This window comes from Eurosta solidaginis, chromosome X, assembly GCF_040869045.1.
Source record: "Eurosta solidaginis isolate ZX-2024a chromosome X, ASM4086904v1, whole genome shotgun sequence".
Taxonomy (NCBI): domain Eukaryota; kingdom Metazoa; phylum Arthropoda; class Insecta; order Diptera; family Tephritidae; genus Eurosta; species Eurosta solidaginis.
The window spans coordinates 139,539,344-139,564,497 of record NC_090324.1 but is presented as its reverse complement, the minus strand read 5'-3'; the positions used below and the strand labels follow the sequence as shown (position 1 = coordinate 139,564,497).

General features: G+C 40.9%; 1 protein-coding gene across 10 annotated transcripts in view; it reads left to right on the top strand.

The window, feature by feature from the left end:
- Positions 1-25,154, top strand: part of LOC137235484 (calcium-dependent secretion activator-like) — a 2,443,847-nt gene that overhangs the window by 1,699,777 nt on the left and 718,916 nt on the right. For all 10 annotated transcript variants that reach the window (XM_067758485.1, XM_067758483.1, XM_067758487.1 and 7 more), the window contains one exon: positions 1,091-1,321. In XM_067758485.1, the coding sequence (XP_067614586.1) occupies positions 1,091-1,321 (231 nt within the window). The remainder of the gene's footprint in view (positions 1-1,090; positions 1,322-25,154) is intronic.

The following is a 25,154-nucleotide window of genomic DNA, read 5'->3' as shown; positions in this document are numbered from 1 at the left end:
GCACTTTGACGGCACATCGGTAGCCCCTTTAGCTAATGGATCTGTCTTCGGCCGGAGCCAGGGCTGAGATGAAACGGTCGGGTGATCACAAGGCAGCGAGGCCTCAATCGCAGAGCTTGGGCGCGGACTAGGTAACCTTAAAGGTGCGGTCCGTTGACCCCGCAAGCGAAGGGTGACACGTACCATGATGACACCCCCTTCCAATCCGGAAAGGAGATTGGCTCGCTCGCTGGACATCGCCCATCCCGTGTTCGCACACTAAAGTAAGGTGCCGGGAGCGGTGCACCAGCTCTGCACTTGCCGGTTCGTAGGCTGCGATAAAAATCTGGTCCCGAAAGCACTAACACTTCGCAGCTGTAGAAGCGGGTCTGCTGGAGTCTTGGGTGAGGGGAAGGTGTGGTGTAGAAATAAGGCGGTGAGCACTTCAATGAATTGCCATTTACTGTGTGTCGCCATGTGATATTTGCCTTGTTGTTGTCACCAAATTCCACTCGACTGCATCGGTTTTTTATTGTTGCTGTTGGCTGCCTGTTAATGTGCTATGTGCTGTATAATTTCAGGCGCAGGTGAAAAAGGGTAACAGTGGGGGTCGTACTATTGTAACGATATGTAACAATTCGAAGATTGCACTGGTGGTTTGTTTGTCTTTTTGTACACTTCTTTCAAGAGGCCATCGTATTCAATACCGATTGAAATTTAGGCTTCCGCGGTGTGGTGGTAGCGTGGTCTGCCCAACACACCGAATACCCTGGGTCCAAGTATCGGGCAAAGCAGGTAAACACTAGTAGTGTATTTCTGTCATGAAAAGCTTCTCAGTGAAAACTCATCCGCTTTGCAGATGACGTTCGGAGTCAGAGTAAAACATGTAGGTCCCGTCCCGCCAATTTGTAGGAAAAAGTAAAAAGAGCGCGACTGAAATTGGGAGAGAAGCTCGGCCTAAGTCTACATGGAGATATATCACAAGGCGCTTTAGCAATTTGAATTATTTTTAATGAATTTCATTATATAAAACGCTGTAACTGTTCAAAAAAAATTGAATCAGGGTTACCTATATTTTTAGTTTAAAAAGTATGTATTTCTTTTCAAACAGGAAGATGATACTGAGATCACATGGCTCACTTTCCAAGTTAGAAAATGAGGCAGATGATGGCATGTCGCAACTGACAAAACTAGACGTAGTACTCACATTTCAATTGGAGGTTATAGTTATGGAAGTGAAAGGCCTGAAGTCATTGGCGCCAAATCGGATTGTATATTGTACTATGGAAGTTGAAAATGGTGAGAAGCTGCAAACGGATCAAGCGGAAGCTTCAAAGCCAATGTAAGTTTAGCTTTTGTACATACATAAATGCAGTTTTAGAAAATAACGAAAACTTATAACTAAATACTAAATCAGTTATATCAGCAGTTTTTAAATATTTTTTTTGGAATGTGTCAGCCTCTAACATTTAACGGGTTTCCTATGTGCATAAAGAAGTTGCTTGCATGCTGCTATATCTGAATTTAAGTTTCCTGCAAAGTTAATAAGGCTCTGCCAAATGACGTTGAGCAACATCGCCAGCTTCGTAAGAATTATGAAATACTTCCCCGAGCCACTCGAAACAAACGAGGCTTCAGATATGGTGACTTCCTTTAATGCCATTTCATTAACATAATGCTGGGGAAGATAATTCTAGTAGCAGAGCTAACACGTGACGGCACGATCTGTAATACGAGGGTACAATTACAGGCATATGCTGATGGTATTGCGGTAAATGAGGACAACACGAAGTACTTCTTGTCATATCGGCGCATTCGCGCTTTAGCAGTCACGCCACAGTTGACTGATATAAATTCGAGGCTGCAAAGCTGGAAGTCCTTTAAGGAACCATCATTAATAGTGAAAAAAATGCCAGCCAAGAAATAAAACGGAGATCAATAACTGGTGCCAAGAAGTGCTACTTTAGACCGAGTAGACAATTGAAAAACAAAGTCCTCCCCAGACGAAAACAATCACGCTCTACCACTCGCTCATCATACATGTCCTGATGTATGGAATTATAAACGGTTTCGTGAGAAAATGAGACTGCTTTCGGAGTGTTCAAGAGAGAAGTTCTGCGGAAGATTAATAATACTGTCCGTGAGGTTAGGTTAGATTGAACTGGCTGGTCAATAAAGACCTCACAAATACTGATTGTGCTCAAATTTGTTTGACGACCAAACGGAAGAACCCCAATCAGGTATCAACCTAGCAACTGCTGCCTCGACACCTGGCATCTCTGAGGCCCTAATAGTTGGATCCTTGACCTGGCGAGCGCAAAACACAAACACAGAACGGGTTCAAACCTTTCCTCCTGAAGCTCGCACTTCCTACATCTTCTGTTACTGACGAGGCCTAACTTATAAGCATGTGACGCCAGAAGCCAGTGTCCAGATATTATGTCCATCGTGAGCCTTAAGTCTTCTCTCTTCAGAGATATCAGCCACTTTGTTAGTCTAACATCTTAGGCTTTGCACAAGATCTGAGGTATTTTGCAACCGCGCGCTTTTGTCCACGCCTTTCCTGCTTAATGGATCATATGCAACTACTGTCTCCTTTTCATTTCTACCAAAGGGATTGGGATGTCTATCTTCGTTTCAGCGAGTGTTGCACCCTCCTCTCCCAACTCATCGGCCTATACGTTACCTTCTATCCCTTTATGAACAGGAACCCTGTCAAGATGCATGGTTCACCGTGAGCGAAGTTTTTCCAATGCTTCTTTGCATTCCAGAACACTTCTGGATGAAGCACTGTGTGAGATTTTTGCCTTAGTCCCCGCCTAACTATCAATATGTATATTGACGCGACTGCAGAATTTCTAAAATTTCTGCTGCTTTCTTCGCGGCTATAATTTCCGCCTGAAAGACGCTGCAATAATCTGGTAGTCTGTAGAACCTACTTCATATGTCGTAAATTTAACTGGTCTGCGAAGAACCACCTAAGCAGTTGGTTTATAATCAGCTTCCACAGCATTGGTAATAGAATCCGACCCTGCAGTGTTCCTCTCTTCATAGATTTTGTTGCCTTACATAGACTCCATTACGATGTGATCATTCTGCAGCTTAACATGGATCCGATTCAATCGAGTTGAGACTGTCCATGATTTCACTTTTTCTGACATTGCTGAAAGCTGCGGCAATATCCAGAAAAACACGTAGTGTGTTCCAGGGATTTCTTTATATTCATGACCCCTTAAGTAATTCAGTATCGACTGACTTGCTTTTGGTGTAAGTATGTTGTGCTGAAGAGAATAATTCTTCGTTTATATTTGGTCTTATATGCACATCTATTAATCTCTCTAGGATTTTGAGAAAAAATATGTTGAACTGAAAGGCCTACATCTTTCGGGTGCAGATGACTGGCTTTTACTGCTTGTGGTATGAAGACTATTTGAGCCGCTCTCCAAGATTACGGGCCGTGGTCCAGTTTTATGCAAACCTCAAAGATTATTGTAATTGATATTAGAGAAAAATTGTAAGTTTACAAACGGCGATGGTTACTAGGACACGTTTCTGAATTTCACTTCTTCATCAGCTAGCTTTTCGGGAGCTGAGCGTTGAACTCGAATCTCCAACATTCATATCAGTGCAAGCCTTTACTGCTAAGCCATATGAATGTCCCGTTGTTCGCTGTACAATTGGTCTCTAAGAGTTGTCTTTTTGTTTATATTCCTTTTGATCACCATGTAGGCACATACACTCTGTATGTAGTTTATTCCTAATGGTGTGGATATGATTTTTAGGCGCGCTTTTGACAGCTTAGTAACATTTGTTCGGATTTCTACAGTATTTGTTTTTAATACTTCCGCTGTTACTATTATATCAATATGATCATATGTATTTAATTAGCGAGCTTTGCTCATATTGCTTTATACAATGGTTTTTGTAATTGATATTAGAGAAAAATTGTAAGTTTACAAACGGCGATGGTTACTAGAACAGGTTTCTGAATTTCACTTCGTCATCAGCTAGCTTTTCGGGAGCTGAGCGTTGATCTCGTATCTCCAACATTCATATCAGTGCAAGCCTTTAGCTGCTAAGCCATATGAATGTCCCGTTGTTCGCTGTACAATTGGTCTCTAAGAGTTGCCTTTTTATACTCAGTAGAGCAGAGCTCACAGAGTATATTAACTATGATTGGATAACGGTTGGTTGTACAGGTATAAAGGAATCGAGATAGATATATACTTCCATATATCAAAATCATCAGTATCGAAAAAAAATTCGATTGAGCCATGTCCGTCCGTTCATCCGTCCGTCCGTCCGTCTGTCCGTTAACAGGATAACTTAGTAAATTTTGAGGTATCTTGATGAAATTTGGTATGTAGATTCCTGGGCACTCATCTCAGATCGCTATTTAAAATTAACGATATCGGACAATAACCACGCCCACTTTTTCGATATCGAAAATTTCGAAAAATCGAAAAAGTGCGATAATTCCTTACCAAATACGGATAAAGCGATGAAACTTGGTAGGTGAGTTGAACTTATGACGCAGAATAGAAAACTAGTAAAATTTTGGACAATGGGCGTGGCACCGCCCAGTTTTAAAAGAAGGTAATTTAGAAGTTTTGCAAGCTGTAATTTGGCAGTCGTTGAAGATATCAAGATGAAGTTTGGCAGGAACGTTACACTTATTACTATATGCCTGCTTAATAAAAATTAGCAAAATCGGGAACGACCACGCCCACTTTTTAAAATTTTTTTTTTAAATTCAAATTTTAAAAGAAAAGTTAATATCTTTACAGTATATAAGTAAATTAACATTCAACATTCAACATTCAACTCCAGTAATAATATGGTGCAACAAAATACAAAAATAAAAGAAAATTTCAAAATGGGCGTGGCTCCGCCGTTTTTCATTTAATTTGTCTAGGACACTTTTAATGCCATAAGTCGAACAAAAATTGACCAATCCTTATGAAATTTGGTAGAGGCGTAGATTCTAGGACGATAACTGTTTTCTGTGAAAAAGGGCGAAATCGGTTGAAGTCACGCCCAGTTTTTATACACAGTCGACCGTCTGTCCTTCCGCTCGGCCGTTAACACGATAACTTGAGCAAAAATCGATATATTTTTACTAAACTCAGTTCACGTACTTATCTGAACTCACTTTGTATTGGTATAAAAAATTGCCGAAATCCTACTATGACCACGCCCACTTTTTCGATATCGAAAATTACCAAAAACGAAAAAAATGCCATAATTCCATACCAAATACGAAAAAAGGGATGAAACGTGGTATTTGGATTGGTTTATTGACGCAAAATATAACTTTAGAAAAAAACTTTGTAAAATGGGTGTGACACCTACCATATTAAGTAGAATGAAATGAAAAAGTTCTGCAGGGCGAAATAAAAAACCATCGAAATCTTGGCAGGAATACTGTTCGTGGTATTATATATATAAATAAATTAGCGGTATCCAACAGACGATGTTCTGGGTCACCCTGGTCCACATTTTGGTCGATATCTGGAAAACGCCTTCACATATACAACTACCACCACTCCATTTTAAAAGCCTCATTAATACCTTTAATTTGATACCCACATCGTACAACAAATTTTAGAGTCACCCCTGTTCCGCCCTTATGAGGATATCTCGAAAAGGCGTCCACATATAGAACTAAGGCCCACTCCTTTTTAAAATACTCATTAACACCTTTCATTTGATACCCATATCGTACAAACAAATTCTAGAGTCGCCCATGGCCCACCTTTATGTCGATATTTCGAAAAGGCGTCCACCTTAAGAACTAAGGCCCACGCCCTTTTAAAATACTCATTAACACCTTTCATTTGATACCCATATCGTACAAACAAATTCTAGAGTCACCCCTGGTCCACGTTTATGGCGATATCTCGAAAAGGCGTCCACATATAGAACTAAGGCCCACTCCTTTTTAAAATACTCATTAACACCTTTCATTTGATACCCATATCGTACAAACAAATTCTAGAGTCACCCCTGGTCCACCTTTATGGCGATATTTCGAAAAGGCGTCCACCTATAGAACTAAGGCGCACGCCCTTTTAAAATACTCATTAACACCTTTCATTTGATACCCATATCGTACAAACAAATTCTAGAGTCGCCCCTGGTCCACCTTTTTGGCGATATTTCGAAAAGGCGTCCACCTTAAGAACTAAGGCCCACGCCCTTTTAAAATACTCATTAACACCTTTCATTTGATATCCATATCGTACAAACAAATTCTATAGTCACCCCTGGTCCACGTTTATGGCGATATCTCGAAAAGGCGTCCACATATAGAACTAAGGCCCACTCCTTTTTAAAATACTCATTAACACCTTTCATTTGATACCCATATCGTACAAACAAATTCTAGAGTCACCCCTGGTCCACCTTTATGGCGATATTTCGAAAAGGCGTCCACCTATAGAACTAAGGCGCACGCCCTTTTAAAATACGCATTAACACCTTTCATTTGATACCCATATCGTACAAACAAATTCTAGAGTCACCCCTGGTCCACCTTTATGGTGATATCTCGAAAAGGCGTCCACCTATAGAACTAAGACCCACGTCCTTTTAAAATACTCATTAACACCTTTCATTTGATACCCATATTATACAAACGCATTCTAGAGCCACCCCTGGTCCACTTTTATAACGATATTCCGAAAAGGCGTCCACTTATAGAACTAAGGCCCACTCCCTTTTAAAACACTTATTAACACCTTTCGTTTGATACCCATATTGTACAAACGCATTCTAGAGTCAACCCTGGTCCACTTTTATAACGATATTCCGAAAAGGCGTCCACCTATAGAACTAAGGTCCACTCCGTTTATAAACACTTATTAACACCTTTCGTTTGATACCCATATTGTAAAAACGCATTCTAAAGTCACCCCTGGTCCACTTTTATAACGATATTCCGAAAAGGCGTCCGCCTATAGAACTAAGGCCCACTCCCTTTCAAAATACTCATTAACACCTTTCATTTGATACCCATATAGTACAAACAAATTCTAGAGTCACCCCTGGTCCACCTTTATGGCGATATCTCGAAAAGGCGTCCACATATAGAACTAAGGCCCACGCCCTCTTAAAATACTCATTAGCACCTTTCATTTGATACTCATATCGTACAAACAAATTCTAGAGTCACCCCTGATCCATCTTTATGGCGATATCTCGAAACGGCGTCCATCTATAGAACTTAGGCCCACGCCCTTTTAAAATACTCATTAATACCTTTCATTTGATACCCATATCGTACAAAATAAATTCTAGAGTCACCCCTGGTCCACCTTTATGGCGATATCTCGAAACGGCGTCCATCTATAGAACTTAGGCCCACGCACTTTTAAAATACTCATTAATACCTTTCATTTGATACCCATATCGTACAAAATAAATTCTAGAGTCACCCCTGGTCCACATTTATGGCGATATCTCGAAAAGGCGTCCACCTATACAACTTAGGCCCACTCCCTTTTAAAATTATCATTAACACATTTCATTTGATACCCATATCGTACAAACAAATTCTAGAGTCAGGCCTGGTCCACCTTTATGGCGATATCCCTAAATGGCGTCCATCTATAGAACTATGGTCCACTTCCTCTTAAAATACTCTTTAATACCTTCCATTTGATACACATGTCATGCAAACACATTCCAGGGTTACCCTAGGTTCTTTTTACAATATAGTGATTTTCCCTTACTTTGTCTCCACAGCTCTCAACTGAGTATGTAATGTTCGGTTACACCCGAATTTAGCCTTCCTTACTTGTTGTTTATATTCCTTTTGATCACCATGTAGGCACATACACTCTGTATGTAGTTTATTCAAAGATTATTCTTAGCCATTTTCTAATCGTTCCACCGGCCACTGCATCACAGCAGGGAATATCCCATTTGGACCCGGCAATTTGTTTTGGCAAAAGTTTTTATTGCCCACTTAATTAAGGTATTTATCACCACTCCTGGTACCTCACTCTCCGTATTAGGATTGTAGACGTGGTAACATAACTCTTCCGCATCATCTGCTGATGGGAAGTGTGTGTTAAGTAGTACCTCAAGGAACTTTTCACTATTGTGTGACCATTCCCCGTCGTCCTCTTTTATCAGTCCCTGGACTGCATCTCCCTTAGATAGACTTTCCTCAGTCTCGCCGTTCCGCATCAGCATTATATGTTGGCACGGAATTTCTTCCACGAAACCCGCTTTGACCTGGTGATTTATAAATCCTCAAAAGATCTCTATATTCGTCCCAGCACTCCTCGATTTCCGCAAATTTTGCCATTTTAAAAATCTCTTTCACTTGCCCTCTAAGAAGACTCAGTTCCTTACTCCATCATAGTGACTTTGCTATCCCTTTTAGTCTTCTCAGCTTTGTTGTACGCAGTTGTCAGCGCCTTTGATAAGAAATTGTGGCACTCCTCCAACTCCTCTACGATGGAAGAGGTTTCCTTAGGCTGCCCCAGTCTTCCTGATACACATTTCTGAAATTTGTACTAGTCAGTTGCCCTAACTCTGAAAGTGATATATGCATGGTCTCGGAACGATGGCTTGTGAAGGTCTTCCATTCATACCGAAATTTTGTCCCCGTCATTTGCCGCTACTTTCATGTTCTCGAAGTCCTTTCCAACTTCACTGCTCTTAGCTTGTTGGGGCTATTTTCCTGAGGACTCCTCTTTTTAAAACGTATAAAAATACTACCTACAACCCAGGACATTTCCCAAGCTATAAGTGCGACAGATCTACCTATTCCTTATTAGTTTGGAGGATGTATTACTGACTCCCCACGGGTCGGGATACATGAAATACCTTTCAATCCCTATTTGGTATATACGGGTTCTGCCGCTGCAACATATTAAGCGTGTCCTCCGCTTTCACCAAGTCTCGTTGGTGCAGGTAATCTCTTAAACCCCATTATGCCATCCAGCTGTTTTAAAAGCTGTTAGCGGTCTGTTCGGTTCAACAGGCATAATTTTCATCATGAAACTAATTAGCTCCACTTTCGATTGACATCTGCCCACTGGGGATGCTGCAATCAAGTAATCAAGTAGTGCCACAGTCAGGGACTGCTTTGTAACTTCGTTCGTCTTCTTCTCGGTGAAAACTGGAACCTCAGTGTTAGCTCCCTTTTGTATCATCGAGTAGGCTGGATTCTGATCGTTATCTCCTTTAGCTTTTTTACTTTTATTTTTGTTTCTCAAGCCATTATTGCCTTCTTCTTCCTGTATTACAGCTTTTGAGGATTTCTGGATTTCCAGTACTTATATTTCCGTCTTCGATCCTCCCGGCAGATTTTTAAACTTGATTCTTGTCGTTTCGGCTAGTTCGCCCCCTTCTGAGACTGGGGCACTTGCCTTCCCTCTTCTGCCTCTTTATAGCAGACTTTTCAGGTTCAGGCAATCGCAGTCTCTTGTCTCTCAAGGTTTCTTCCTCTTCGATGCGGATTCAAAATTGAGGGTTTTTGTCAAGCGATCGCTCTCATCGTTGCTTAGGCCAACCACTAGACTCAAGCGCTGCATAATTCTTAATGCTGTTCGATACTTTGAGAGGGTTCTCTTAAGCTCCCTATCACGTTGTTCTCTTTCTAACGTTAGTTCTCTGCTCGGTCTAGTAGACTGCTCCTTTACCGACCGCACCGACTGCACGCTATCATCGCACAGTGTAGGCACTACACTGGTTGAGCGAGGCCAACAATAGGTGGAAGCGTTTGCGGTCCTGTAGAGTTTCCGAGAGCATGTGCGATTATGTAATGAAAAACGATCTTTAGCTGTCCTTAAAATGAACAGAAGGAATATATCCAGAGTAGTTGCGGTGCTCACGTGGCATTTGGCAATTGGGGTACATGCGGCCTCCCAGAACTAAAGGATGTTAGGCCAGGAGAGCTGCTCAAATTTATTAACTCCACGGTATGGGTATATGGGAACGCGTTGCACTGAGGCGGTTGAAAATTCTTACAACACCCTTTCATTGGTTAACTCACGACTTGTGAGTATCAAAACGGGGCACGAGCGCTGATCTGAGTCGATTGGGACTCGACACTCCAACCAACCATCATCGCTATCGGCGTCATATCTTATAGCGATTTCCTCTTACGCGGCTTGCGGCGCCAAGCAAAAATAGCAGTTTCTTTGAAACCGCCACAAAAAACAAGCATAACTTTAACACATGATAGGTACATACAAAGTATGTACTGTGCAAAAGGATAAAATATGCAAGGAAGGCAATTGGGATAAAGTTTACAATAACTAATGCTTAACGTGGCTGAATGCGTTTGTAACACTTCAACCATCGTAGGAGTGCGGGTTCAAATTCCACTCCCGGGAGAAAAGGCTTTGAAGAGATTTACAAAGTATAATCGAAATAGCTGTCGCATTGTCCCTCCTGATGCCACGTTGTTTAAATTATTGAATAAAATATTCATATTCTAAAGCTTGTAAAGTACATCATGGTAATAATGGGCGGTTTTATTTCTCCTTATGTTAAGTCGATTGAATGTTTGTCCTTCTCATTGAGCTACAAGCGTAAAACTCCAAAGATAGGTTAGCACACTGTGACAAAGGAACAAAAACAGAAAAAATTCCGTTAGGTGGCGCACGGATAGAAATAATTCGATAAGAATTTGGAAATTCGAAAACGACTTTTAAGTAATTTCTCGATGAAATAGAGACTTGAAATTTCAAACATAATTCAGGGGCCGATGACAGTATAAAATATATAAAAAAAAATTTCGACAACGGCGCACGGATGGAGATATTTAGAAGAATCGTACTGAACGGAGGGAATCTCGCGTTCGATTATTTTACTGCGTTGGGTTTGCACAGTTCACAAAATGCAATGGTGTACGGTGGATAGCGCACTGGTGTATCTACCGTCTGCACTTTCCGTCAAAGGCCAGGCCCACGTAGCATTGAGCTGAGTAAAATCTTTGAATGGTCTTCGTATAGAAGAGCTCGATTGCGCTAAACTAATGCGCAAAACACCATGTAACGAGAACGCTATACAGGAAATGGAGCGATTGCGGCAGTTAGAATATCCACGAGAAAATAACATATTTTAAAAGCTTGAATACAGAGATAGTGAAGCCTTTTTCATTTATTTTAACATATGTACATATGTACACTGCATTAACAATTGTTTTTGTTTTATTGGCCTATTGATAGAGGATTCAAGTTTCGATTCGAGCTCAAGGCCAAAACCATAATTTTTTTATAATGATTGTTTGGCGACCTTTTTAATGTTACCTTTTTATTTGCTGGCTCGAGGTCATATAAATAAAAACACGGTGTTTATATTTGTGCCAAAATATTTCGATTACACATCGGTAATCGTCTTCATGGCGAAATTTATTTTACATATGTATTCTCTAACGAGGAGTATTATTACTTTTATTGATTATTACTGTTTTTTAAACGGTTTTATTTAGGTTGAGTTGACTGCCACGAATTTTGTAATTGAAATTTAAGTAACTTCCGACAGGCTTGAAACTTGGAGTATAATTCAGAGCCCGATGACAATGCAATAATAAGAAAAAAATCGCCACTAGGTGGCGCAAGGATCGAGATATTCACAAAAATCGTATTTGTGGTTCGATTTGGCTCATATTTGGAGCACATAATACATACAAGAGTAGAAACCGACCTATGAAAAAAATCGCCGCTAGGTGGCGCAAGGATCGAGATATTCACAAAAATCGTATTTGTGTGTCCGATTTGGCTCATATTTTGAACACACAATACATACAAGTATAGAAAGCGACCTATGAAAAAAATTGCCGCTAGGTGGCGCAAGGCTCGAGATATTCATAAAAATTGTATTCGTGGTCCGATTTGGCTCATATTTGGAACACATAATGCATACAAGGATAGAAAGCGACCTATGATGTCCGATTTGGCCCATATTTGGAACAAATATTACATACAGTCCGGTAGAAGTGACATCAAAATATTTTGTAGTTGGATGAGGGACAAGCATACGTGGCGCAGAGTCGAGTAAAGTCTTTGGAAGGATTATGTATTCAGGACTTAGATTGTCAGGAAAGAGTCCTTGTAATAATGAGTCACTAAATGAACTAAATAGAAAGAGAAGTAATAGGCAATTAAATAAAAACTAAAAACTTGAAAATAAAATAATTAAAAAAAAATTTTAAGTTAAATGATTTTATTGAAAACAATACACTTTGTATTTCATCATTCATTTTTCGTTTCTCCATTTGGGGTAGAACCACTATTTCCATACTACTGACGCATCAAATTTCCATTGATAGTCACATATAAGACCAACTGAACCTTAATAAGGTTATGCTACGCCTCACACTTTTAGAAATTTCACGTGCCCAATGCTCTTATTTAATTGTCTGATCAACGCCCTATATTGATGAGGAGTGTGATGACTAGAACCTAGGACCAACCTAATTATTTTCTAGCTTTTGTATTATTATTACTTCATGTAAGTATTATTATTTTCTAGCTTTTGTATTATTATTACTGCATGTAAGTATAGTTTTCAATAAAACCGTTTCAAATTTCTATTGATAGTCATATATAAGACCAACTGAACCTTAATAAGGTTATGCTACGCCCCACACTTTTAGAAATTTCACGTGCCCAACGCTTTTATTTAATCGTCTGATCAACGCCCTATATTGATGAGGAGTGTGATGACTAGTACCTACCTAATTATTTTCTATCTCTTAGTATTATTATTACTTCATGTTATTGTTTTAAATAAAACCGTTTAACAAACATTTTTTTTTTAATTATTTCATATTTAATTTTTCTGTAATTGAAAAATTGTATTTTGTTTTTGGAATAGTGAGTAGAAATTGTTTCAGACAACCTGCCATAGCTGCGCAGATAGATCCATTTCGAAGGGTGCTAAGCCTCCATCATCAGTAAGCTTTAGGCACGCTGCGCTAACTATTTAGCTACACAGCTGTCAAAAAAATTTTTTTTTAATTTCCCGAAACATTCTCAACATAAGTTTCAAATTTAAGGGCGGATTTTTACAACTTTTTTGGCGCCGGTCTAGTATTCATGGGAATGTGACCTTTAATAAAGCTGATCGTCGCAGCCATATACGTGAAGCTCATCCCAAAGTAACACTTAAGTATACATGTACATATGAGGGATGCGGCAAAGTACCTGAACGAGAAGGTGCTTATTAAAGGCACAATCTTAGAGTATTTCGCCCTCCTCACAGGGAAACAACGTGAGGTCTTGTGGTTGGAGCCTTCGCAGTGTCGAGCTTAACGACTCGAACTCTATTATCGGACTGATTGTTGAAGACATGAGTCTCAATTAATTTAATCCCCTGTATTTATGTATAAATTTCGTGCGGACGGCAACCCTACCCTTTCATCTTTTTCCTATATAAAAAATGTATAAGAGAGTCACGTAACGGTCCTTTCAAAATTGTAAGTGGTCAAAAGCCGCTTTAGTTGTTCTTCCCTTCATATAAGTTAAGTTATTGTCTTTAACTACCGCCGCGTCCACATCGCAATCATCTACATAAAAACGAAATTTCGTGTAAAGTGATTTAAACATACATATAATAAAATTTGTATTCCAGCACATGAAGTGCCATTATATTTAAAGTGCCGTGTTATTATTTCTGGTGGAAAATTCTCTCCCTTGCGCATCGGCCCTTTCCCCCATAACCCCCATATAGAATCTTATTCATGGTCCTTCGCGGCCAAAAAAGAAACCGGCGACCTATAATATAAAAAGATTAAAATCGGTAATAAATCGCGGCGGTTCGTAAAACACATTATTTACATAAATCAACAAAAGTGATCAAATTATCTAAAAGCTAAACTTTGTGCTAAAGGAGTAAAGTGCAAAAACAAAAACAACATACATATACATATATGTATATATGACCTATAATATAAAAACATTAAAATCGGTAATAAATCGCGGCGGTTCGTAAAACACACTATTTACATAAATCAACAAAAGTGATCAAATTATCTAAAAGCTAAAATTTGTGCTAAAGGAGTAAAGTGCAAAAACAAAAACAACATACATATACATATATATATATATATACTAGCCTTTACCCGCGGCCCCGTCCGCAAGGAGAAAATAAAATATATCTGTCTAGTTATCTGTTTAAAAATTTGTTTCTGTCTAATGCATTTTATATTTGTAATTGAGTAAAAAAAAGAACTAAATGACCTGATAACCTGATAGGATCCCCAAATAGTCCCGAAATTATTTATAAAACGCCACGAAATGAACTCCACCATCCAGAAATGCCCAGGAAGAGTCTCCAAAAGTCCCCGGAATAGACCAAAAAACCCCGAAATGACAACGACACGATTCTAGACTTATCCAGAGAACCACACAGAAATGAACCTTGAAGGGTACCAAAATGATCCCGAAATAGTCCCGAAAAAGCTCCGAAATGACCCTACTGGGATCCCGGACGGATCTCAAAAACCATCCAGAAAATATCCAGGAAGGGTTCCTAAATTATACCGACATAGGGATCCCGTATTAGTCGCGAAAAAGTCCCGAAATGACCCCGACGGGATCCCGGACGGATCCCCAAAACCATTTAGAAATGATGTGGGAAGGTACCCCAAATGATCCCGAAAAAGTCCCGAAATGACTCGTCGGGATCCCGGACGGATTCCGAAAACTATCCAGAAATGATGCCGGAAGGGACCCCAAATGATGCCGAAAAAGTCCAGAAATGATGCCAAAAGGGTCCCCAAATGATCCCGCGAAAAAGTCACGAAATGACCCCGACCGGATCCCGGACAGATCCCCAAAACCATCTAGAAATGATGCCGGAAGGTACCCCAAATGATCCCGAAAAAGTCATGAAATGACACCGACGGGATCCCGGACGGATTCGGAAAACCATCCAGAAATTATGCCGGAAGATACCCCAAATGTTCCGAAGTAGTCCCGAAATGACCCCGTCGGGATCCCGGACGGATTCCGAAAACTATCCAGAAATGATGCCGGAAAGGTCCCCAAATGATCCACTAATAGTCCCGAAATGACCCTGACGGGATCCCGAAAATCATCCAGAAATTATGTCGAAAGGGTCCCTAAGTGATCTCGTATTAGTCGCGAAAAAGTCACGAAATGACCCCGACGGGATCCCGCACAGATCCCCAAAACCATCTAGAAATTATGCCGAAAGGTACCCCAAATGATCTCGAAAAAGCCCTGAAATGACCTCGACGGGATCCCGGACGAATGAAATGATGCCGAAAGGGTCCCCAAATGATCCTATATTAGTCCAGAAAAAGTTCCGAAATGACCCCGACGGGATCCCCGACGGACCCCAAAAACCATCCAGAAATGATGCCGGTAGGTACACTCAAATGATCCCGAAATAGTCCCGAAATCACCCAGACGGGATTCCGGACGGATCCCGAAACCCATCCACAAATGATGCCGAAAGATACCCCAAATGATGCCGAAATAGTCACGAAATGACCCCAATAGGATCCCGGACGGATCCCGAAAACCATACAGAGATGATGCCGGAAGGGACCCCAAATGGTCCCGAAATTACCCCGAGGGGATCCCGGACGGATAAAGAAAACCATCCAGAAATGATGGCGGTAAGTACCCTCAAATGATCCCGAAATAGTCCCTAAATAGTCCCGAAATGACCATGACGGGATCCCGGACGGATCCCGAAATCCATCCAGAAATGATGCCGAAAGGGTCCCCAAATGATCCCGTATTAGTCGAGAGAAAGTCCCAAAATGACCCCGACGGAATCCCGGACGTATACCGAAAACCATCCAGAAATGCTGCCAGAAGATACCGGACGGATCCCTAAAACCATCCAGGAATGATTACGGAAGACACCCAAAATGACCCGAAAAAGTCTCGTAGTGATCCTGGAAACCATAAAGAATTTATCTCTCAAAAGTACGCAAATTATCCCGAAAATAGCCCGACGGGATGCCGGACGGATCGCGAAACCCATTCAGAAATTATACGGGAAGGGGCCCCAAATGATCGCGAAATAGTCCCGAAATGATCCCGGAATAGTTCCGAAAATATCCCAAAATAACCCCGACGGGACCCCGGACGGATCCCAAATACCATCTAGAAATGATGCCGCAAGGTACCCCGAATGATCCCAGACGAATCCCAAAAACCATTATGAAATGATGCCGAAAGGTATCCCAAATGATCCCGAAATAGTACCGAAATGACCCCGACGGGATCCCGAACGGATACCGAAAACCATCCAGAAATGATGCTGAAAGGATCCCAAATGATCCCGAAATGACCCCGACGGGATCCCGGACGGGTCCCGAAAACCATCCAGAAATGATGGCGGAAGGGACCCCAAATGATCCCGAAAAAGTCCCGAAATGATCCCGACGGGATCCCGGACAGATACCGAAAACCATCCAGAAATGATGCCGGTAGGTACCTCAAACGATCCCGAAATATTCTCGAAATGACACCGTCGGGATCCCGGACGGATCCAGAAAGCTATCCAGAAATGATGCCTGAAAGGTCTTCAAATGATCCCCTAATATTCCCGAAATTACCCTGACAGGATCCCGGACGGATCCCGAAAACCATCCAGGAATGATTACGGAAGGGACCCAAAATGACCCCGAAAAAGTCCGTAGTGATCCCGGAAATCATCAAGAATTTATCACTCAAAGGTACGCAAGTGATCCCGAAAATACCCCGACGGGATCCCGGACGGATCCCAAAAACTATACAGAAATTATCCCGGAAGGGTCCCAAAATGATCCCGAAATAGTCCCGAAAAAGTCCCGAAATGACCCCGGCGGTTTCCCGAACGGATCCCGAAAGCCATCCACAAATGATCCCGGAAGGTTCTCGATATGAACCTAACGGGAGTACAAATAAGGTGAAGCTAATTATAAAACCATATTAATAAGGCAGCAGTTGCGTTGGAGCGAATAAAAAGTTACAAAGAAACATACAGGTAAAGCTAATAAAAGCATGCTAATAAAAACAATTAAAGGATGGCGGATGGCGGGAGGAGACGGAGAGCACCGCCGATCGTTTTTCCAAAATTGTTTATATCTCCATCTGTATGAGTCAGATACCAGAAATTACTGATTTAGGAGAACATTTATATTGAGTTATAACAATTTATAGATTTTACATCAGAGGGGATGAAAAGGGGGGAGGAGGGACGGAGGGTGTCACTGCTCATTATGTATGCCCTCGACTTATTTGACCCATTGAGTCTGTAATATTGGTGAAGACCCGTATAGGTAAAGTTATATTGTGTAAAAATTATTAAAAAGTATTTGTTCGAAGGGGGTCGTTGGTCCCCTACCCCCCCTTTCCATGTTCGAAAAAAATTTCGCTAGTAGACTATTGTCTGTGTCCCAAATTTCATCAAAATCCGTGTAGCCGTTCTGGCGTGATTCAGTCACAAAGACGAAAAAATACAAAAATTAAATTATATCTGTTTCTAGGGGGCGGGGACCTCCCCCATTTTCAAAAAAATATAGCTAATAGGGCCTTCTAGACTATTGGCTATATGCGTGCCAAATTTCATCCAAATCGGTTCAGGCATTCTTGCGTGATTGAGTCACAAAGACAAACGTCTGGACAAACATACAAACATCCAAACTTTCCCATTTATAATATTGTTACGAATATTAGCAAAACTAAGGGGTGCTGCTATCTCTAAGCCGATGCTAAACAGTGATATCATGCACATCCATAGATCAATCATTATGTATCTATGTACATAAACGAAACAATAATTGCGTCTACACATATGTGCCATGTACGTATACGATCAGCGGAGAATCAATGCACAAACACATGCATATATCTGAGATACTTCTGAAAGTATGCAATGAGAGAAGCTATAAAATCGTGCAATTGTAGTTACAGCTGAAAAATTTGAGAGCCAATGCCAACTAGTAGATTCTGGAAATGGAAGCGCCTAGAAGATGCGAACGTTGAAATCAGACAGTATAAAAGGCAGCAAATGTAGAGGCGCTGAAATTCAGTTTGATTTGAGCTATCAAGCAGTTATTGGTTAAGCACGCATTCTGTCGGGGAATAGTAGAGTTTCATTTGAGCTATCAATCAGTTTGGTTATTAAGCAAGCTATTCGTTGCAAAGTATAAGTGTTTTTGTGAAGTACTTTAATAAAGGCCATTTTTCCATTACTCAATATTGGAGTTATTTATTCAACAGTTTAGCGGTACGAACGTTGGCATAAGATTGCAAATAAGGGGAATTGCAGTAAAATCGTTACAGTTGGTATCAGAAGAGGAATTGTTGAATAAATACCGAAGACTGCGAATACAACTTGAACATGGCAAAGTTGAGTGAGTTGAGGATCCAGCAACTGCAGAAAGAGTTGGAGAGCCGTGGATTTAATACAACCGACAATAAGATCGAAATTCAAGGACGGCTCCGAGAGGTAATGGAGTCGCAAGGAATTGATGTGGACGAGTATGTCTTTTATCCTGATGGGGACGAGACAACAACAAAAATTGAAGAGAAAAATGAAACATCGCAGACAGTTACGAGCACAGACTTGAACATGATATTGGCTGCAATATCTGCACAAACATCGACAGTAACATCAATGTCGTCGGAAATGTCATCTCAACTGGAAGAACAGAAGACATATATGGCATCTCAACTAGAATCCCACGAGAATCGTATAACATCCAAGATAGAATCCCAAGAGACACGAATAACATCAAAGATCGAAGCACAAGAAACACGTATTTCAGAAATGTCGTCACAAATGTCATCCCAACTGGAATCGCAGGAGACACGCATCACATCGAAGATTGAAGCACAATTGGATGAACAGAAAACATACATGGCGTCACAAATTGCAGAACAATTGAAAGAGCAAGAGCCGCGCATAATATTACAACTCAAAACACAGGAAGAGCGCATCTCAGCGAAGCTGGAGGCACAGGAAACAAAAGTCTCATCGCAGCTGGATTCTTTTAGGGAACGACAAGATAAATTGGAGGCCCAGATGGATGCTTTGAAAGATCGTATACAGGAGTTGCAACTAAACCGCCCAGCAGTTTCAGCGAGTAATCCAAAGGTAAAAAAACCATCCTTTGACGGTTCTGTTCCTTTCCAGGTCTTTAAGCTACAGTTTGGGAAGACCGCAGCAGTGAACAACTGGAAAGCTGAAGATAAAGTTGCTGCACTCTTCGTAGCATTCAAAGGACCAGCTGCCGGAATCTTACAGACTATTCCAGAGTACGAACGGAACAGCTATGAAGCACTGATGGCCGCTGTTGAGAAACGTTATGGAAGCGAGCATAGAAAACAGATATTCCAAATTGAGTTGCAAAACCGTCACCAAAGAGCGAATGAGACTTTGCAGGAGTTTGCCTCGGATGTTGAAAGGTTGGCACATTTGGCAAATGCAGACGCACACGTGGAGTACACCGAGAGGGCAAAAATTCAGAGTTTTGTAAATGGCATACGGGACGTAGAAACGAAGCGAGCGACATACGCAAACCCAAAGCTGGCATTTGCTGAAACGGTATCACATGCATTGACTCAGGAAACTGCCTCCCTATTGAGTAAACCAGCATATAAGGCTCGTCGTGTGGAAGTAGAAAGGCCAGAATGGGTAGATACAATTTTGGAAGCACTGAAGGGATCACAACAGAAAAATGCCGGAGTTATTAAATGTTTCAAGTGCGGCAACCCAGGTCATATTGCACGACATTGCAGCACCGGTACCAATAGCTCCAACAATGTGGGTGGCCGTAAACGCAGAGCTGAAGGAGATGAGCAAATCTCCAAGTCCACTCAATCGTTAAACTAAAGCGAGTCAGCTGCCATAATCTCTATCTCGCAAATTGGAAGAAGGTCAAACAATCTTACTGTCGGAGGACATGTGGATGGAAAGGAACGTTTACTGACTATAGATAAGGGTGCATCTCATTCCATCATTCGAGCGGATTTAGTCAACAAGAAGATAAGACCATTGCATGGAGCAAGATTGCGTACAGCCACTGGAGAAGACACCACGGAACTTGGGGGTAGGGAGGGAGGGAATGGCCTGAAGGCTTAACGTGGCCACATAAATCGTTCCCGAGATGCTCGGGCTAGCACCTTAATGGTGCTATGGTACCGGAGCGTACCGGATTTGTATCCGGCAAAGGACCATCACATCGATAACACTCCCCAAAGCCTTCGGGGAGCGACCTTATCGCTACAACAACAACAACAACAACAACAATAACATGCGATATAAGAACATGGATGTACCACTTAATTTCGGCTACGAGAGAGGCTACAGCAGTAAACGAGTGCTGGTGGAAGAGAGTCAGCAAATACCACCAAAATCCGAAGCAGTCATCTGGGCAAATGTTGATGGAGATTGTGGGACAAAAAAATTGTGGGTTGTCGAAGCAGCCAACAAATCAACACCAAACATACTTGTAGGAAAAACCCTGGCTATGACAAAACAAGGTGGACGTATTCCGGTAAGAGTACTCAATGAATTCAAGTCACCACTCAAACTGACAAAAGGAGCAATATTGGGAAGATGCCAAGAGGTTGAAGTAGTTATTAACTGTGAACAGTTCAGGAACACGTTTCAACTAGCAACACTGATCTTTCAAATGATATCACGGCATGGACGGAGGGGCTAGATCAAGATTATCAGAGAAAGGCGAAGCAACTGCTCCTAAAGTACGCAAACATATTTGACCAGGATGGTTCCAAACCAGGCCACAGCAATGTTGTGAAACATCAATTTGACACTGAAGATGCGAGGCCGATCCGTCAAGCTAACGTACTGTTCCACTGGCGAAGCGGGAAGTTGTGAGTCAAATCATACAAGAAATGAGCGACAGCGGAGTCATCGAACCATCAGCTAGTCCATGGAGCTCAGCGGTAGTACTTGTAAAGAACAAGGATGGAAAAATGAGGTTTTGCGTGGACTACCGGAAGTTGAATGACCTCACGAAAAAGGATAGCTACCCATTGCCAAGAATTGACGACTCTCTGGACTAGCTATCTGGTACGAAATGGTTTTCCACGCTGGACTTGAAAAGCGGCTACTGGCAAGTGGAGGTGAAGGAGGAAGATAAAGAGAAAACAGCCTTCAGTATCGGTGATGGTCTTTGGGAATTTACAGTGATGCCTTTTGGACTTTGTAATGCACCAGTTACTTTTGAGAGAATCATGGACCAGGTACTGAAAGGACTACATTGGAAAACATGCTTGGTGTACCTGGATGACATCATCGTATTGGGGAAGAACTTTGATGAACATCTTAAGAATTTGGAGGAAGTTTTCCAGAGAATAGCTAGCGCTGATCTGAAGTTAAGTCCCAAAAAGTGTACGCTGTTTAAAAAGGAAGTAAATTATTTGGGTCACAAGGTAACGACAGAAGGTATCCGTGCAGCGAATGAAAAGCTAGAGGCAGTAAAGGATTGGCCAAGACCACAGAATCTGCATGAATTGGGAAGTTTCCTTGGGCTGTGCACATATTACCGCCGATTTGTACCAAAGTTTGCCAGCGTAGCCCATAGTCTACGAGTTAACAAGAAAAAATAAAGCTTTTGAATGGAAGAAGGAGCAAGAAGTAGCTTTCCAAACATTGAAAGAGCGTTTGTGCACTGCCCCAATGTTGGCATATCCGATTCCAGGAGTAACGTTTATTCTAGATACAGATGCGAGCGGATATGCTATAGGAGGCGTTTTATTACAACTGGTCGATGGACAGGAGAAGTTAATGGCATATTACAGCTGTTCGATTGGAAAACCAGAGAGGAACTACTGCGTTACGCGGAAAGAGCTGTTGGCATTGGTAGAGTACATTAAATATTTTCACAAATACCTCTACGACCAGCGACTCCGTGTCAGGACAGATCACGCAGCTTTAAAATGGCTTCTGCAGTTCCGTAATCCGGAAGGACAATTGGCACGGTGGATCGAGCGACTACAAAACTATGACTTTTCCATTGAGCATCGAAAAGGTAGTACCCATGGAAATGCCGATGCAATGTCACGAAGACCATGTAGTTTGGAATGCATGCACTGTTCAAAAGCCGAGGCTAAAGAAGACATTATAGATATCCGGCTAATGACTATAACATGTACAGATGAATGGGACAAGGAACAGCTTAGAAAGTGTCAGCTAAAAGATACAGATCTGTCACGTATTATGCAAGGGCTCGAACGAAACGAAAGACCAAACAGAGAAGAGATGTCAGCAGAGAGTCCCATTGCGAAGTTATATTGGGCACAGTGGAACAGTTTAGAATTGATATCCGGTTGCCTTCATCGAGTATGGGAGAGTGAGGATGGTAAATGCAAGAACAAACTGATAGTTGCTCCCAGAAAGAGGATTCCTGACGTGCTCAGCGAGCTTCATAATGGTCCAAGCGGAATTCATCTTGGAATCACGAAGACGCTCGAGAAGATTAAACAGAGATTCTATTGGGTTGGTTGCCGTCAGTCGGTCACTGAGTGGATTGCGAACTGCGAGGTTTGCAACAGAGCGAAATGGCCCAGAACCCGAAGTCATGGCCAGATGAAGCAATATAACTCAGGTGCGCCATTTGAAAGGATCGCTATGGATGTCGCCGGTCCATTTCCTACTAGCAACGGTGGAAACAAATATGTACTGGTAGTTATGGATCATTTCAGCAAATGACCAGAGGTATACCCAATCCCAAATCAAGAAGCGGAAACAGTAGCAGAAGTGTTTATAAACAATTGGGTTGCAAGGTACGGTGTACCAATGGAGTTGCATTCTGACCAAGGCAGGAATTTCGAATCAGCTGTGTTCCAGGAAATGTGTAAATCATTGGGCATTCGAAAAACACGGACAACTGCATTGCATCCTCAATCCGATGGTATGGTAGAACGATTCAATAGAACATTGGAGGAGCACTTAAGGAAAGTAGTAGTCAAGTACCATAAAGATTGGGATACCCGCATACCATTATTCTTGATGGCTAACCGATCAGCAGTGCATGAGACAACGGGCCAAACCCCTGCAAAAGTAATTTTTGGCAATGACCTTAGACTGCCAGCTGATTTGAAGTTTGGGATAGACGCCAATGCGGAGAGAAATATCAAGAAATCCACTAGTGATTTGGAAGAAGAGCTAGGAAAAATACATGATCTGATAAGGCAACGAACAAAGATTATGAGTGACAAGATGAAAGCCAGATACGATAAAGCAATTAATTCGGAAGGTTTTCAGGAAGGAGATTTGGTGCTGTTATACAACCCACAACGTAAAAAAGTTTGTCTCCGAAATCTCAGTGTAATTGGGAAGGCCCATACAAAGTTGTAAAACGGATCAAAGATGTAGTGTACCGCATACAAACCATCGGTAAACCACGAAACAAAATGAAATTGGTCCATTTGGAAAGGCTGCCAACATTTAGATCGGGAGGTTTGTCTAATCGGGACGATCAGACTTAGGTGGAGGGCAGTGTTACGAATATTAGCAAAACTAAGGGGTGCTGCTATCTCTAAGCCGAGGCTAAACAGTGATATCATGCACATCCATAGATCTATCATTATGTATCTACATAAACGAAACAATAATTGCGTCTACACATATGTGCCATGTACGTCTACGAGCAGCGGAGAATCAATGCACAAACACATGCATATATCTGAGATACTCCTGAAAGTATGCAATGAAAGAAGCTATAAAATCGTGCAATTGTAGTTACAGCTGAAAAATTTGAGAGCCAATGGCAACTAGTAGATTCTGGAAATGGAAGCGCCTAGAAGAAGCGAACGTTGAAATCAGAGAGTATAAAAGGCAGCAAATGTAGAGGCGCTGAAATTCAGTTTGATTTGAGCTATCAAGCAGTTATTGATTAAGCACGCAATCTGTCGGCAATAGTAGAGTTTCATTTGAGCAATCAATCAGTTTGGTTATTAAGCAAGCTGTTCGTTGCAAAGTATAAGTGTTATTGTTAAGTACTTTAATAAAAGCCAATTTTCCATTACTCAATATTGGAGTTATTTATTCAACAGTTTAGCGATACGAACGTTGGCAGAAGATTGCAAATAAGGGGAATTGCAGTAAAATCGTTACAATATATATTAGATTGAAAAGTAACAGCACAAAAAGTGTATTAGAGTGCCCATAAAGTGCGTTACAGAAAAAATACTTACATACCCCTGAAAAAATCTTTGATAAAGAGAATATTTACCCAAAAAAGTGATCTAAGTGATTGATACTTATACCAAAAAAAAAATCCCAAAAAATAAATAAAAAGAGTAATACTTACGTGCGTACATACATACTTACCGTGTTTATATTTATTATATACTTACCTGGAAAAAATACTACATAAAGTGGAAAAAATTCATACTTATAAATAAGAAATTTTTTAGAGAAAAAATATACATATTAAAAAAGTGGTACTCTAATATTGTACAAAAAGCGGTATACACATTTATACATACATCCAAACGCAAATTACACGGTCCATAAAAAAGTAGTAAGTGATATCCCAAAAATAAGAATCGAAATTCAAAAAAACCACAACAAAAGCTATTCAACGAATTACAGAAATCAAAATTCTCAGGCACCCAGGAATGTACAGCCCCAGACACAAAAAAAAAAAAAAAAAAAAAAACAGGTGGTATCAAGAAAATTGGTAAGTCTAAATATATATTTCGTAGGTAAATTAGTAGCGGTTTCTTCTGCGGTGTTTTAAAGTTGCTGAGCTTCAATTTCCCGTAAGAATATACTCTTAAAATTTTCACCCGCGGTATATACCTCAATATATAACTACCGCCAGTCCCATCTCTCAAATACTCACTCTCCAAAACAAAAATCTCTTTAAAACGGCTACAATTATACATACGAAATATATTTCTCTCATTAAATATCATTTGTCACATTTTAATATACCCTTTCGTCATTACGGGTATATACCCCACGGGAACTCGTAAATACCTATCGGTACAAATACATAAAAATTTGTTCTCCAATTCATTGCCGCGCGTGTCCCTTAAAATGAATCACCCTTTTAGCACTATCGCGTTAATTGCACTTAGCCACGTTAATAATATATTTCTATAATATATAATATACCCAATACGAGAAAAAAAACCGCATTAAATTTAGTATACTGTCTCTCCCATCACACATATTAAAATAACGCCACCGCCGGCATATAATAAGTG